The 13,804-nt window shown below is 41.6% G+C and overlaps 2 protein-coding genes across 2 annotated transcripts; both read left to right on the plus strand.

The window, feature by feature from the left end:
- Positions 1 to 3,793: 3,793 nt before the first annotated feature.
- On the plus strand, positions 3,794 to 9,438 carry trim110 (tripartite motif containing 110; the record flags this gene model as incomplete). Its single annotated transcript, XM_083992237.1, has 7 exons — positions 3,794 to 4,285; positions 4,377 to 4,472; positions 5,169 to 5,402; positions 7,308 to 7,330; positions 7,491 to 7,636; positions 8,449 to 8,720; positions 9,169 to 9,438. The coding sequence occupies 7 exons, from the start codon at positions 3,794 to 3,796 to the stop codon at positions 9,436 to 9,438; spliced, it is 1,533 nt and encodes a 510-aa protein (XP_083848363.1).
- Positions 9,439 to 11,914: 2,476 nt separating this feature from the next.
- On the plus strand, positions 11,915 to 13,132 carry cbln12 (cerebellin 12; the record flags this gene model as incomplete). Its single annotated transcript, XM_083992242.1, has 3 exons — positions 11,915 to 12,199; positions 12,725 to 12,844; positions 12,935 to 13,132. 3 exons carry the CDS (start codon positions 11,915 to 11,917, stop codon positions 13,130 to 13,132), a joined length of 603 nt encoding a protein of 200 aa, XP_083848368.1.
- Between the last annotated feature and the right edge of the window lie 672 nt (positions 13,133 to 13,804).

The raw sequence follows: 13,804 nt of genomic DNA on the forward strand, positions 1-13,804 counted from the left end.
TGAGTTGAGGGATCTCCAAGATAGGTCATCTGGGAACACTGGATTTCTTGTGGGGGGAAAAGTGCAAAAGTGCCAATAAAAGAGTTTTGAAATGTTAATTTAAATGAACACATGAAATAAAAGATTAGTGTTGCTGCTTTGTATCCTCCCAATGCTCATCGCAAGGTCTTCCTCTCTTCACTTGCAAATCTCTTCAAACACCTCAATGAGACACTCTTCTTGCCTGACTCACTTGTATTTGTATTTACGTTGTTCTGTGCCACCATCCACTCAACATACCCCACAAGTCTTTTAACTGGAGCCAGATCACCAGCCTTGAAGCTGAAGCTGTGGTACTTTTTTGTGACTGGAGGGTGCTGCCTTCATTCTCTTAATGAGCTGTTCCACGGGGGCCTTCACGCCAGCTGAAAACTACGAGACAGCCTCCAAACATCAGGAGCCAGAGAGCCCATGTGCTGCCTGATGGACCCCACACCCCACACTGCAATCTGGTTCCAGTTAAAACGATCCTCTCTGTAAAAGATCCTTCAACCATCATCTGGTCAAATGCAAAAAATATCCCCATTAGCCTCAGTTGAAACGTGTTAATTAGCACATGCTCGCATGCTAACATGGTGACGTATGGTGAGCATGGCAAACATTATCTCTGTCAGCATTTTGAGTATGTTAGCATTTAGCTAAGTAGTGCTTCAGTGGAGACCACAGAGCTGCTTGCATGGCAGTTTCAATAATCATTGAAGATTTTAACCTTTAAAGTTGAATTAATCAATTTGGATTAGATATTGTGACTCCATTCGTTTTAATTGGTTACAGTAACCAATAAAATAGTATTAGGCAATGAATAACTAATTATCAGGCTGGCACTCTAAGGATAATTTCAACTCCTCACTTTCCTCCTACTGTCACATCCGTTGTTATGGATACCTTGAAACTTTTTAAGCGAGTGAACTCACCCATGAACCATAAGCATATGAAACTGCAGACTGGTGTGTATGAGTAAATGATACATTAAACCCCACAGCAGAAGAAAATGTTCCTCTAGTGTATGTAAATCTAGTTAAATTTATGTTGACAGAATCAGCCTGAGGACAATTTTGTGGTTATATTTGAAATGCTATGGAAATATCCTGCCTTAGTTCCCAGGTATGTGGAGCACACCTATCAGTTTTCAAGCAAAGCATAGTGAACCACTGCTCATGTGCGTGATATCAGCTGTGGCTCAGGAGGTAGAACGGGTCGTCCATTAACCGGAAGGTCGGTGGTTCGATTCCCGGCTCCCCTAGTCCGCATGTCGATGTGTCCTTGGGCAAGCCACTGAACCCACACTTGCCCTCCGATGTATCATCGGATGTATGATTGTGTGTGAATGATTAGTTCCTGTCTGCGAACAGTGCTGTATGAATGTGTGTGAAAGGGTGAATGCGAATTGTAATGTTTGAGTGGTCCAAGTGACTAGAAAAGCGCTATATAAGTGCAAGTCCATTTACCATTCTAATCTTTTTCTCTTTTTTCCCTAATGTGTATATAGACTTTCTTATGTTACTTTTATTTTTATGTTTAAAAATTTGAGCAAAAATTGACTAGAAATAACTAAAACAAGCCTTTTGTGTAAAAAATAACAAAACTAGTTTAGCCTACCTAATAATTTCCCCCACTACCCACCTGCTCTCTCAGTGTCACATGACCTCTGTGAGTCCACTGCCATTTCTGAAGCAATCCCTTGGGGGGAGGTGAACCTGTTGGGGATTAGCCTACACAGTCAACACAGTGACCACACAACCTGTCCAGTCACGGTCACGGGCTGTAACGCCAGGGCACCGACAGGTAAGATGCATCACTTTTGTTTTCGTCAGTTAGTTCAAATAATGAAACATTTCAGTTGCGATAAACATTTTGTAAAATGTTGTTAATACATGTTAAAGCCGAGCACGTGGAGAGCAAATTAGGCCAAGAAGCTGTCAAGGATGATCTCCTGATCCTTCTACCACACCAGCCTGGGTGTGAGTCAAGTTAACACCTGCCCAGGGTCAGTATTACTTTACATTTACACCAATATTTTCTTTTCTTTTCTAAATAGCCACACACTGTATGCCAATGTTTTCCCAGTAAATGATTTGGCCTAATTGAATCAAATTATCTCACAACACTCTGGATTAGTTCAGTTTGTGGTTTAAATAGGCCCTGATTAAACATTATGTCATTTGTAGACATTAGTTTGTTATGGTGATGTGCTTCCTCATGTTAGATCTTGAGGTGTTATTTTTGTCCTTCTGCACATTTCCTAGTAATGGTGGTCACATTGTTAAGTACTCTATTCATAGAGCACAGTAGGCAAAAGCCCAGTAGACAGGATTACTGGTCTGAGTGCACAGTTGGAGTGAAACAGGGACTTCCCACTTGCCAACAGCTCATTACTTGCTGTGTCTTGTACTCTGTCTGGGCCTTAGTGCTTCTGACATGTAATAACAGTATGTAACTCATCTGTCATTTAGAGCCACAACATGGCTGGTGACAGTTTGTCAGGGTGCCGTCAGACCTAATTTCTGTTAATTGGATTTTTATTTTTTTTTAACCAAGTATTTATTGACGTTCATATGTATTAACACATAGCCTATCTTTTAGTTTACATCAGATTTTTCTTTCTGTTACATACGTACATATGAAAAAGGTTATTCATGAAATGTATAAACTGAACAGTCAAACAAATAACAGTTTGGCAAACAACTTAGGCTCACTGGACTGTTTCTGACATTCTTCTAAATCACAAATACACTTGGACAGTTCTGAGATAGCATAGATTGACAATGTTTCACATTGGTAGATTGAAGTATTTGCTTACAGGGCCCCATCTTGTTGTGAAAATGTCCATCTTAAGATGAAGGTGTGCTGTTATCTTCTCACATATACCTTTTTCACTCTCTCCTGCCACTGGGGTATAGCAGGAGGGAGCGGTTTTAACCACAAGACAGTTATCATCTTCCTAGCTATTAATAATAGGACATGTAATAGATACAGCTTCTTTTTTTCCCCATCTTCCCTTAGGGAGTGCTCCTATAATATACAATTGTGGGGTCAGAGGTCAATCAATGTTTAATATAGAAAATAATTATTTTTGAATCCCTTCCCAGTAGTTTTTCAACTTTGGACAGTCCCAATTTTTTTTAAGCATGTGTTTATTAGTTTTTGTTTGCAGTTTACAGCAAATCAAACAAGACATTCTTACAAGCAAGAAACAGAGCAAACTTTTTCTCCATATTCTCCCTCCCTTCCCCTCTTACTCTTGCCAAATAAGTAAAACATTAAAATAAAGCAAAAAGGAAGGCAAAATAATAATAATAATAATAATAATAATAATAATAATAATAATAATAATAATAATAAATAAATAGATAAATAAAAGTAGACAAATACTGATAACAGTTATATGATGAATTTCAAGGGTGTTTCAGGACATTATATCACACATTCTACTCCCTCAGAGCCTCCTCCTGCTGAAGCAAATTACCAACATTAACATCATGTCTTAAAAAACTTATAAAAGGTCTCCAGATGTCATCAAAAACATGATGTTTCCGTTTAATAATGTACGTTATCTTTTCCAATGTCATGTTTGATGCCATCTCTTTAATCCATCTTCCAATTCTTGGTGCATCAACGTTTTTCCAATTAAGGGAATGGACAGTCCCAATTAATTGGATTTTACATGTGTTTTTTTTCCCCTCCCTCACCCTCCTCTGTACAAACTCACTTTATGTGACACCATCACACACCAGGATCCTTCCTTCCACTCACCATGGCGTCCCTGGAGGAAGAGCTGACCTGCTCCGTGTGCCGAGACATCTTCAGCCAGGCCCACCCCCTGCCCTGCGGCCACAGCTTCTGCCCGGCCTGCATCCGCGAGGCCTGGGGCGGCCAGGGCGAGGACAAGGTTCAGTTCACCTGTCCCCAGTGCCAGGAGGAGCACGGCGAAGTGCTGTGCGACTGCTGCTGCCCCTCCGAGGCGGAAGAAGGGCAGCCGTCGCTGGCCGTCAAGACCTGCCTGAGGTGTGAGGTGTCGTTGTGTGCTGAACACCTCCAGCCCCATCTGAGGAGGCCGGCCTTCAGCACCCATCTGCTGGTGGAGCCGCTGGGCGACCTGTCCCAGCGAAGGTGTCCGACGCACACAGAGATATTCCGCTACTACTGCGCCGATGAGAGGGTGTATGTGTGCGGCGACTGTCTGCTGGAGGGAGGCCACCTTCAGCACAAAGTGAAAGCGCTGAGACAGGTGGAAGATGATCTGAAGGTGAGCTGGAATAAAAATAAATGCGGCGTTTATAGGTTTTGTTTCTGCACCAATGTGAGGCTGCCAGAATACTGAGAGTGTGATTTCACAGGTCATTCTCCAGACGCTGCTCAAAAAAGCAGAGGATAAGCTGAAAGATGGAGAGCGACTACTCAAAGAGCACGAGAATATTGATTCCAGTATGGCTGTGAGTAACAATATTTAAACTAAACACAGTGCAACATTGTCTGTCTCAGGAGAAGATGTTTTGGCTCATTGATAAGACTCAGACCGACCTGGCTCCGCTGATGATATACAGTATATATATGGTAACACTTTAGATAATAGGAACACATATTCACCATTAACCAGGTGCTTATTAATATGCATAGCCTATAAGTAGCTTACTAGCTCCTTCTTAGTAATTATTAGTAACCTTATTCTACATAGCCTTATTCTACCTCTATTACACCATGAATCAAGATTTTTCCTGATATTATCTCCTAATTATCGCTTATTCATTGTAAATGAATGCATTAATGCTATACTAATTCAGAGTGATAAAGGAAGAATTACTGTTCTTGTGCTACTGCCCCTGTACAAGGCCCCAATAACCCACTGGTTATTCACATCATTATTCAGAAACAACAATGCATTCATTTACAATGAATAAGCGATAATTAAGTTAATATCAGGAGAAATCTTAATTCATGGTGTAATAGAGGTAGAATAAGGCTATGTAGAATAAGGTTACTAATAATTACTAAGAAGGAGCTAGTAAGCTACTTATATGCATATTAATAAGCACTAATGGTGAATATATGTTCCCTAATCTAAAGTATTACCGTTTATGTATCAGTCACTGATCTGGCACCGACCACCGCTCCTCCATTGCTGCTTGCAGGAGTCTCAGAATAAGGATGACACGCAGGTGGAGCGGCTGGGCTCGAACCTGCAGGTTCATGTGAAGAAGCTGGTGACGGCCCTGAGGGAGATCACCAAGACGGAGAGACAGCAGGTCATCCAGCGGGTGAACGAGGACTGCTCTAAAGTGAAAGACGACATGAAAAAGACACTGAGCATCCAGCACTACCTGGCCTCGCTGCTGGCTGAGACAGACCCCTTCCTGCTCATCTGGGTAAGATCAGCACCAGTGGATTCACCTGGAAAAGGTCTGAGGTGTCTAAATGAATTATTGATACAGTTAAGATTCTGAAATATTTCTGGATTCCTGCAGCAGCATTATACAAATGACAATGGTCATCCCTTGACTTTTCCTCACAAAAGCCTCAACAGATATTGGATGGATTACAATTAAAGTTGTCACAAACATTAATAATCATCTCGGGTTGAAACATAACCACTGTGAACCCTTAACTTTTTATCCAGAGCAATAGTTCCAGTTCATGGCCCACTAATATCTTCTCAGAGAACCTTTTAGTTTAAACTACTGAATATTCAAGACTGATCTGAAAGCAGGGCCATACAGGAGGCTCAATATTGATCTTTTTGTTTGATCAAACTCAAACCCAAACTTTATTTATTTACATAGCACTTTCATACATATAAAATGCAACACAAAGTGCTTTACATGTTAAAATTGTCTCTTGGGGGCGGTGCGTGGCGCAGTGGTTAAAGCGGCCGCCCCATGTAGAGGCTACAGTCCTCAACGCAGGCGTCCCCGGTTCGAGTCCAGCGTCGGGCAGACCTTTCCTGCATGTCATGCCCCCTCTCTCTGCCTCCCCCTTTCCTGTCTATCTCTACTGTGCTATCAAATAAAAGGCGAAAAAGCCAAAAAATATACTTAAAAAAAAAAAAAAGCCTCTTGATTTCCCCCCTCCCTTTTAATTCTTCCTGTTGCCGACCAGCTATTCCAGGTTTTGCCATAAATGTATGTTTTTAGTGCACGATCAAACTGAAATAGGTCTACAGTATGGTTATAGGAACTGAGGTCCTATAATTGTCTAATCACAGTGACAGGCTTTGACGAAGTAAAGGTTTTGAAACATTTTGATGTTTTAAAGATAATTCCATCTTTTAAAATTCTGAAACATTTATTTTGAACACTTTTCTAAATATGTATTTTTCCACCAAAACTGTACTGTTCTACCAATGGTTGTTCCCTGGAGTCGTCCACTGGGCCACAGTTCACAGGCTAAGAACCACTGTTCTGGTGCCATCACCTGGTCAAACTGCAACATACCAAATGCCCCACTGGGGAGCTCCCCTAGCCCCTCCCTTCCCTAAAAACTGTTAACCTGGTCAATGCTTTTGCACTTTGACACTTATGTTGCTTTAAGCCACATGCAGGTATTTGTTCATTATGTTAAATGAGCACACTAATGTTTACTATATTAACACTAAACACTAAATGCAACTGTAGTAGTTGATATCATTTTGCAGCAGAGTTACAGAGCTGCTACAGGAGCTCTGGAGGGTTTGATTTAGTTTCCATTCATTCATGCTATTCTTGATACAGTAATGTAGCTTATATGTTGGCCTTCAGACAGCCAGAGTGACGTGTAACCTACAGACAGTTGAATGACTGAAAATCCTATAGCCTACGTGCCTTGTGTACCAAGGTGAACTGAATGGTTGTAGTAGAATCACACAGTTATCTAACAGTTTTTATATCCTACTTTCACACCAATTTGGTACCATTTAAAAGTATTTAAGCATTTTCACAGGTCTTACTCTCACAGGAAGGCTATAGGATTTTCTGAAGTGTATTTTAAGTAGGTGGAAATAGCACTGATGTTTACAATTTAAATCCATAGTGGATGCTGTCGTCAGTTAGAGCTTGTTAGTGGGTTTAAAAGAGTCCAAGCAGCTATACAGTCTGCAGCACGACTGTTGTTATTGGTGCTGTCTAGGCCATCGTATCATGGAATAAAGACGGGGTTGGTTATAGTGAGTTTAACCTGGCCTTTGTCTGCTGTCTCGTCCTGCTGGGCTCATTCACAGGAATAACTGTAAGTCTTTCTTCAAATGAATCCTGTCATGTCTTATGTTTCTTAGCTGTTCTTGACTCTTCTTTCCTCAGGCCTTTCAATCAGATGACACAAAGTAAGTCCCGAATAAATCAGTAATGTTAGGTTCGGCGTGTTGATGTGTGTATTTTGACAGTTCATGCATGTCATGAAATGTCTGTGCTGTAAACGACATATAGGCCTTAAAATGACAAACCCTTCAATATGTGTTTTCTTTGCTCTCTCTCTCTCTCTAGGTTACTAGCTGACCTGAACTGTCCACTGTTCGTCCCTGACACTGTCAGTGTGGACAGGAAACATATCTTGGAGGACATAGAGAGCAAGTATCGAGACTTCATCACCTCCACCCTCCGCTGTCTAAGTGAACTCAAGAGGGAGCTCTGTGAGTAGCAGATTTAGTCTCATTTATTTAAGGGAGCAGTTTTATGTTTTGGGAAAATTTACTTGTTCACTGTTTAGTTAGATGGGCAGATACATCTTCATATCTGTCGGTTAATTATAAAGCTGCAGCTACTGAGCACAGCTTCGTTTAGCATAAAGGGTGGAAAAGGAAGGAAACAGAATGACTAGCACCTCCTAAGCTCATTAATTAACACATCTAATCTTTTTTGTTTAATCCTGCTCATCACACACTGAAACCTTAACTTGTTAATTTTACACTTTGATTTTTGTACAAACTAAATGAACACTGTGTGCAGGTGGATTTCTTTCTTTCTTTCTTTCTTTCTTTCTTTCTTTCTTTCTTTCTTTCTTTCTTTCTTTCTTTCTTTCTTTCTTTCTTTTCCACACAGAGCCATGTTAGCTGTTTCTACCAGTTTCTAGTGTTTGTGTTATGCTAAGCAAACTGACTCCAGGTGTAGCTCCATGTGTTTAACAGACAGACATGAGAGTGGCATCAGTCGTCACATCTAATGAACACCATGTAGCAAAATTTCCAAAATAGCTATTTAAAATTCCTCCAATAATGACATTTTATGTACGTTTTATTTACTTATGTTTTATTACATTCTGTGATTTATATCACAGGTTTTTAAAGGTGTGATAATTATATAAAAATGCTTTGTTTTTATTTCTCCACACTGTGGATTCTGTTGTGTTCACCAGAATCATAATTAACCGGCAAAAATGACCACAGATAATGTGATTTAAGCAAATAAATGATCATAGATATTATTTCATTTCCTCCTCTGACAGTAACCAGTCCTTTGACTCTGGACACAAACACTGCTCATCCTCTCTTGAGCGTCACTGATGACCTTCGCTCAGCAACGCGCGTTAAAACCCGCCTGCCCTGCGCTGCTCATCCAGAACGTTTCGACCACTGGCCGCAGGTTCTCACTGTCCAGACTTTCTCATCTGGGACTCACTACTGGGAGTTGGAGGCTGAGGGATTCTGGGACATTGGTGTCTGCTATAAAAGTATCGGACGCAAGGGAAAAGAAGACAACGCCTTTGGGAACAACAAGGTAAACAGTATGTGTCTCTTGTTGGGTTAGCTGCTAGCTCTTCGAGGTATATGCCATATTTTTGAACAGTAATTAGCTGATTTCATAAAGAAATATATATAACAGTATGGATCTTCTATGTCAGTGGTATTTGAACTGACATGAACTCTTCTCTGGCACCTCTGAGATTGTTTTGTCTCGCTTCAGTGAAATGAAAAGGAAGTTTTGCTATAGGAGAAAGACAGAAGTATTGTGTTGTGAATCAATAGTCTGTCTGAGCCCTGAAGCAACAATATTTTTCCATCAAATAGACCCTTGTAGAGCAATTTACAACATTTATACTAAGGTTTCAAAATTTGACACAGAACTGCTAATATTAAAATACACCCTTCTGTTGAAATATACAATATAATCAAGGTACTTTGTTGATGAGCCTCCAAATGTTCCTTGTGGTCACTTCACTCCCCAGGTGTCGTGGAGCTTGACGCAGCAGCATGACAGGAAGCTGGCGGCCTGGCACAATCGCAGAAAGACCCGCCTAACGCACCAAATGACTGGCAATCGCGTCGCTGTAGCTGTGGACTATGGAGTAGGCACCATCACCTACTCTGAGGTGGGACCATCTGGCAGCCTGACCCACCTCCACACTTTCTCCACCACCTTCACCCAGCCCGTGTGCTTGGGCTTCGGACTCTACAAAGCCGAGCTCAGCAGCAGCATCTCGATTGTGAAAGTCTGAGGTGAAGGAACCGGGAAGGAAAACCAGAGAGAAACCAACCCTGTTGGAAACTGTGCTGGTTTGACTTAGATAAAGCTACTCCAAGACAATTCAGTTCTGATTAACTTTCCACATTTGGAACCACACGACTTTGTGCTGGAACTTTTGCCAAATGGAAGTTTTTAGCTGAGCTCGTCCTCCGAAACCACTGAAAACTGTGATCAGGTGATAGCGGCATGGAAATGATTTCCAACACACAACAGTGCGAAAGGACCACTGATGCATGAATATGAGGCGAATTTGATGAAAGCAAATGATGACTCATTTGAAAAAGGCCAGAAAATTGGTTTCCGTAGCAAGATTACAAGATTACTATGTGTTTTTCATTCCACAGTGATTCAAAATGTAAGTGACTGACTAGTGAGGAAACACTCCGTTGCCAGCTTATCAGACACACCGAGCTAAAACTTGAGCTTAAATCAATAGCCCACTTCAGTATATGCTAATGCTGTTTTTCAACTTATTTGACATTTTGGATGCTCTATGTTATGGTGCTGTTGAATTTGTTTGCACCACACAACCTTTTCTTGCATAGTCATACATGTGAAACTAAATGACAGAAGTTTTTTTTTCCTGTTTTTGGAGCTGTGCACAGGCCTACCTCTGTTTGAAAGTTGAATTCTGTGTATTTTTTCCATTGATGTCTAGCTGTGCCTATATATTCTCCATCGGGCTGGTGAAGAACGTATAATCCAGCCTTATATATCTGCTAAAGCGTCTGGTGCAAAGGTATAGTTACACATCCACAGAGCAGTGGAGCCGCAAATGTTTTCATTCACATGAAGGTGCACAAGCAACCTTGATCCTTTTTAACTCAGCTTGAAGACACAAGAGAAGGAATCACTGATTTGATTGGATATTAAAGAAAAAGGGGGAAAACAACTGCCACTCACTCTCTAACTGTACTCTTTGAAGTCTCTCAGATACCCAATTATCATCCTATTTTCTTTATTTCACTGTAAAGGTGAGTGGGCGGATGAAACATAGAGGGTGAGAAATAAGCAGACGGAAAGGGGGGTGGCTGAGAGAGAGAGAGGGAGCGAGAGAGAGAGACACACACACACACAGGGAGAGAGACAGAGGGATGAGAGCGTACTCCGTCTTGGTTACACTCAGTTGGACTGCCGTACGGTGAAATATCGTGATACAGGAGCAAGACAGGAAGGATTTTTTGACTGTATTAAAATAATCCTGCTGGGACTGTTCTCACCTGATATGGAATACAAGCTTGTGCAGATGGAAAGAGGTGATCATCTCTATTTTTCATTCACTTTTAATACTAGAATTGTACTTTATAGAGCAAACAGTAGTCTGGTCACATTACATCACTTGTTTTTAAGGTTAATAATAGATAATATTGCACTGTGATCCCTTCCTTTTGCTTAAAGACTATCGATTGGCATTTCAAAATGTTCATTTGGAACTTAATTGAGGGCAAAAGTGACTCGTAAGTTGAATGTGTATGAGGTAACAGACAGGCTGTTGCGCCTGAAGAGAAAATCAAATAAACTGCAAAAGTAATAACTAGTGCATGTGTAAGTGTGAGAAAAAAAAGGCAAGTGAGAGAAAAGTGTGTGTGTGTGTGTGTGTGTGTTTGTTGTGTGTGAGGGAATGCGTGTTGAACAGTGCTGGGAGGGAGGGAGTGGGGGATACGTGTAAAAGACAGATGGTCACTCAGTGGAGTTGTTCCCCTACTCCCTCTCTCTTTCTCGCTCCCTTCTGGGTCCTACATCCTTCCCCTGTCACCTCTCCAGAATCTTACCTCATCTGTTTTTTTTCTCTCCTCCTCAGCTCCTCTCAGCATCTTTTGCATCCCCGTCGCCACCATTTAAAAGCCTGAGCTGGGATCTTCACTTCCCTCTACCTTTATCTCTTCAGATCTTTCCCTCTCCTCCTCCCCGCCCGCTTCCCCTTCTGCCTTCTTGTCTTATTTTTTTTTTGCTGAGGAAATCAACTTGAAAATACCAAGAGATTTTTCTGTGACTGTCATTCTGGCCCCCCACTGACACAGCACGTAGGACACTGGGGAGATTTGGGATTTGTGGGGGCAGACACACACACACACACACACACACACGCACACACACACACACACAAACTGACAGAAAAACAAAAAGGCTCTGAGTGACAGCTATGGTCAACGAGCCATTCTGAGCTTCATTTGAATGTAAATTCATTTTGTGACACATCTGCTGTGTTGATGACCACCTGAGTGCAGCTGACACCACTGACACCTGTGTAGAAGTTGATGGTAGAACAGATTTCTCACTTTCTCTCTTAATCCATCGGCTCTGAACTCTGAGAGAGGCTTAAATTTCCACAAGGACAATTTCTTTTCATCATAGCATGTTTATTTACACTTCACGTCGTCCTCAGTGACACTTCTTCACAGTAGAATCACTCACGCATATTAAACTAAAACAGCCAAGGATCAGTCATGCGTCCGTGGTCAATCCACTCTGACCTCCCTCTATTATTGCTGAGTCTGCTCGTGTTGTGGGGACCCATGGGCTCCAGAGGCCAGAATGACACAGAGCCCATCATCCTGGAGGGGAAATGCTTGGTCGTATGCGACTCCACCCCTTCATCCGAACCAGCCGGGAACGCCCTGGGTATGTCAGTCCGCTCCGGCTCTGGGCGAGTGGCCTTCTCCGCCAGCCGCCAGACCAACCACGAGCCCACCGACATGAGCAACCGCACCATGATCATCTATTTTGATAATGTGAGTGTGTGGATGCTACACTACGCCATTCTTTTCTTATTTCTTTTATAAAAAGTCCATTGTTGTTCAAAACGGTTTCAAAATAGTGTGAAAAATGTGGAAAGCAGCATGCCACCAAGACAAAAAAATATATACATCACTTTTTCTCCCACTCAGATTGGGTAAGCTGTTTGCTACTCTAAGTATTTTTAGTCTGAGGCCTGGCTTCTGCCAATAAGATGCACATGTAAATTGGATTCTGACAGTGAGGTAAACACTGACGTTTTGGACTAACCACAAAATCACTGGATTATACTGCATGGACTGTTTGCATTTTCACTGACTTTGTGGAAATGGGTGTATTAAAATATGAATCAGGAGTTAGGAGGAAGTCTGAGATCTAACACAATAATGTTCCAGCTGAGTCTGGAGGGAGTACAGGTAGACAGAGGGAGGGTGAGGCATATTTCTTTATTAGGTCCATGTTTTTCTCTCTGTATCCTTCACTGTTTCATGTATAACATCCTGTATCGTCTCTTGGATCAGATTCTGGTGAATGTCGGCACTCATTTTGACCAAGAGAGCAGTGTCTTCCTGGCACCAAGGAGAGGAGTGTACAGCTTCAACTTCCATGTTGTAAAGGCCTATAATAGACAAACTATCCAGGTAAAGCACCTCAACTATGGCACTTAGAGTTGTTACTCCATGCAGTGAAGCAGCACACACTCCCTAATTCCTCTACGTTGTCTACTCTAGGTCAGCCTGATGGTGAACGGCTGGCCAATGATTTCAGCTTTTGCAGGGGACCAGGACGTGACCAGAGAAGCAGCCACCAATGCCGGCCTGGTGATTATGGAGAAGGGGGATAAGGCCTACCTCAGACTGGAGAGAGGCAACCTGATGGGAGGCTGGAAGTACTCCACCTTCTCTGGGTTTCTGGTCTTCCCCTTGTGAGGAAGGTGAATGGGGAGCAGGTTGAAGTGTGGTGTGGGTGATAGGAGAGGAGGAGAGTGACTTATAGGAAGGAGTGACAAAGCAGAGAAGGAGAAAGAAGAAAAGTTTCAATCTGTAACTCATTATAAAGCGCATGAAAGAATGTGTTTTATGCAAAATTAAAATAATTATCACCTGAAAAAAAGAACAATGGAAAAAGTGGACAAAAGAGGTTTATCTGTGATTTTACTTTGCTCTGTTTCTGTGTATAAATATTTGATGGGTTGACATATTTTAATTGTGACAAAATCATAAAGTAGCCATGTGCAATGTGGGCTCCTGTGCAAACATTAGATGAGAACATCTGTCTTTTTTTCATTCAAAGTGTTTGAAACACTGCTGCGCTCCACATGGCGTCCTGTCTCGCTTACAAACGTGTCAGACTTACCTTTTGTTCTGCTGTTGTCATATGACTGATGCTCCTCTATATGCCTGTTGGTCTCCTGCAACAAATGTTTATTTACACAGAAATTTCTATTGAGGAGAAATATCAAAAATAATAAAGTTGACTGAATATATTACCTTTCATAAGTGTGCAGGAAATAATTCATTGTCACACATTTCTTTCCACAATAGACAATGAATCCATCCTATGAATCATTGCCTGATCAACATACAAAAATAACTAGGTTG

This window comes from Trachurus trachurus (assembly GCF_905171665.1).
Source record: "Trachurus trachurus genome assembly, chromosome: 17".
NCBI classification, from domain to species: Eukaryota; Metazoa; Chordata; class Actinopteri; order Carangiformes; family Carangidae; genus Trachurus; species Trachurus trachurus.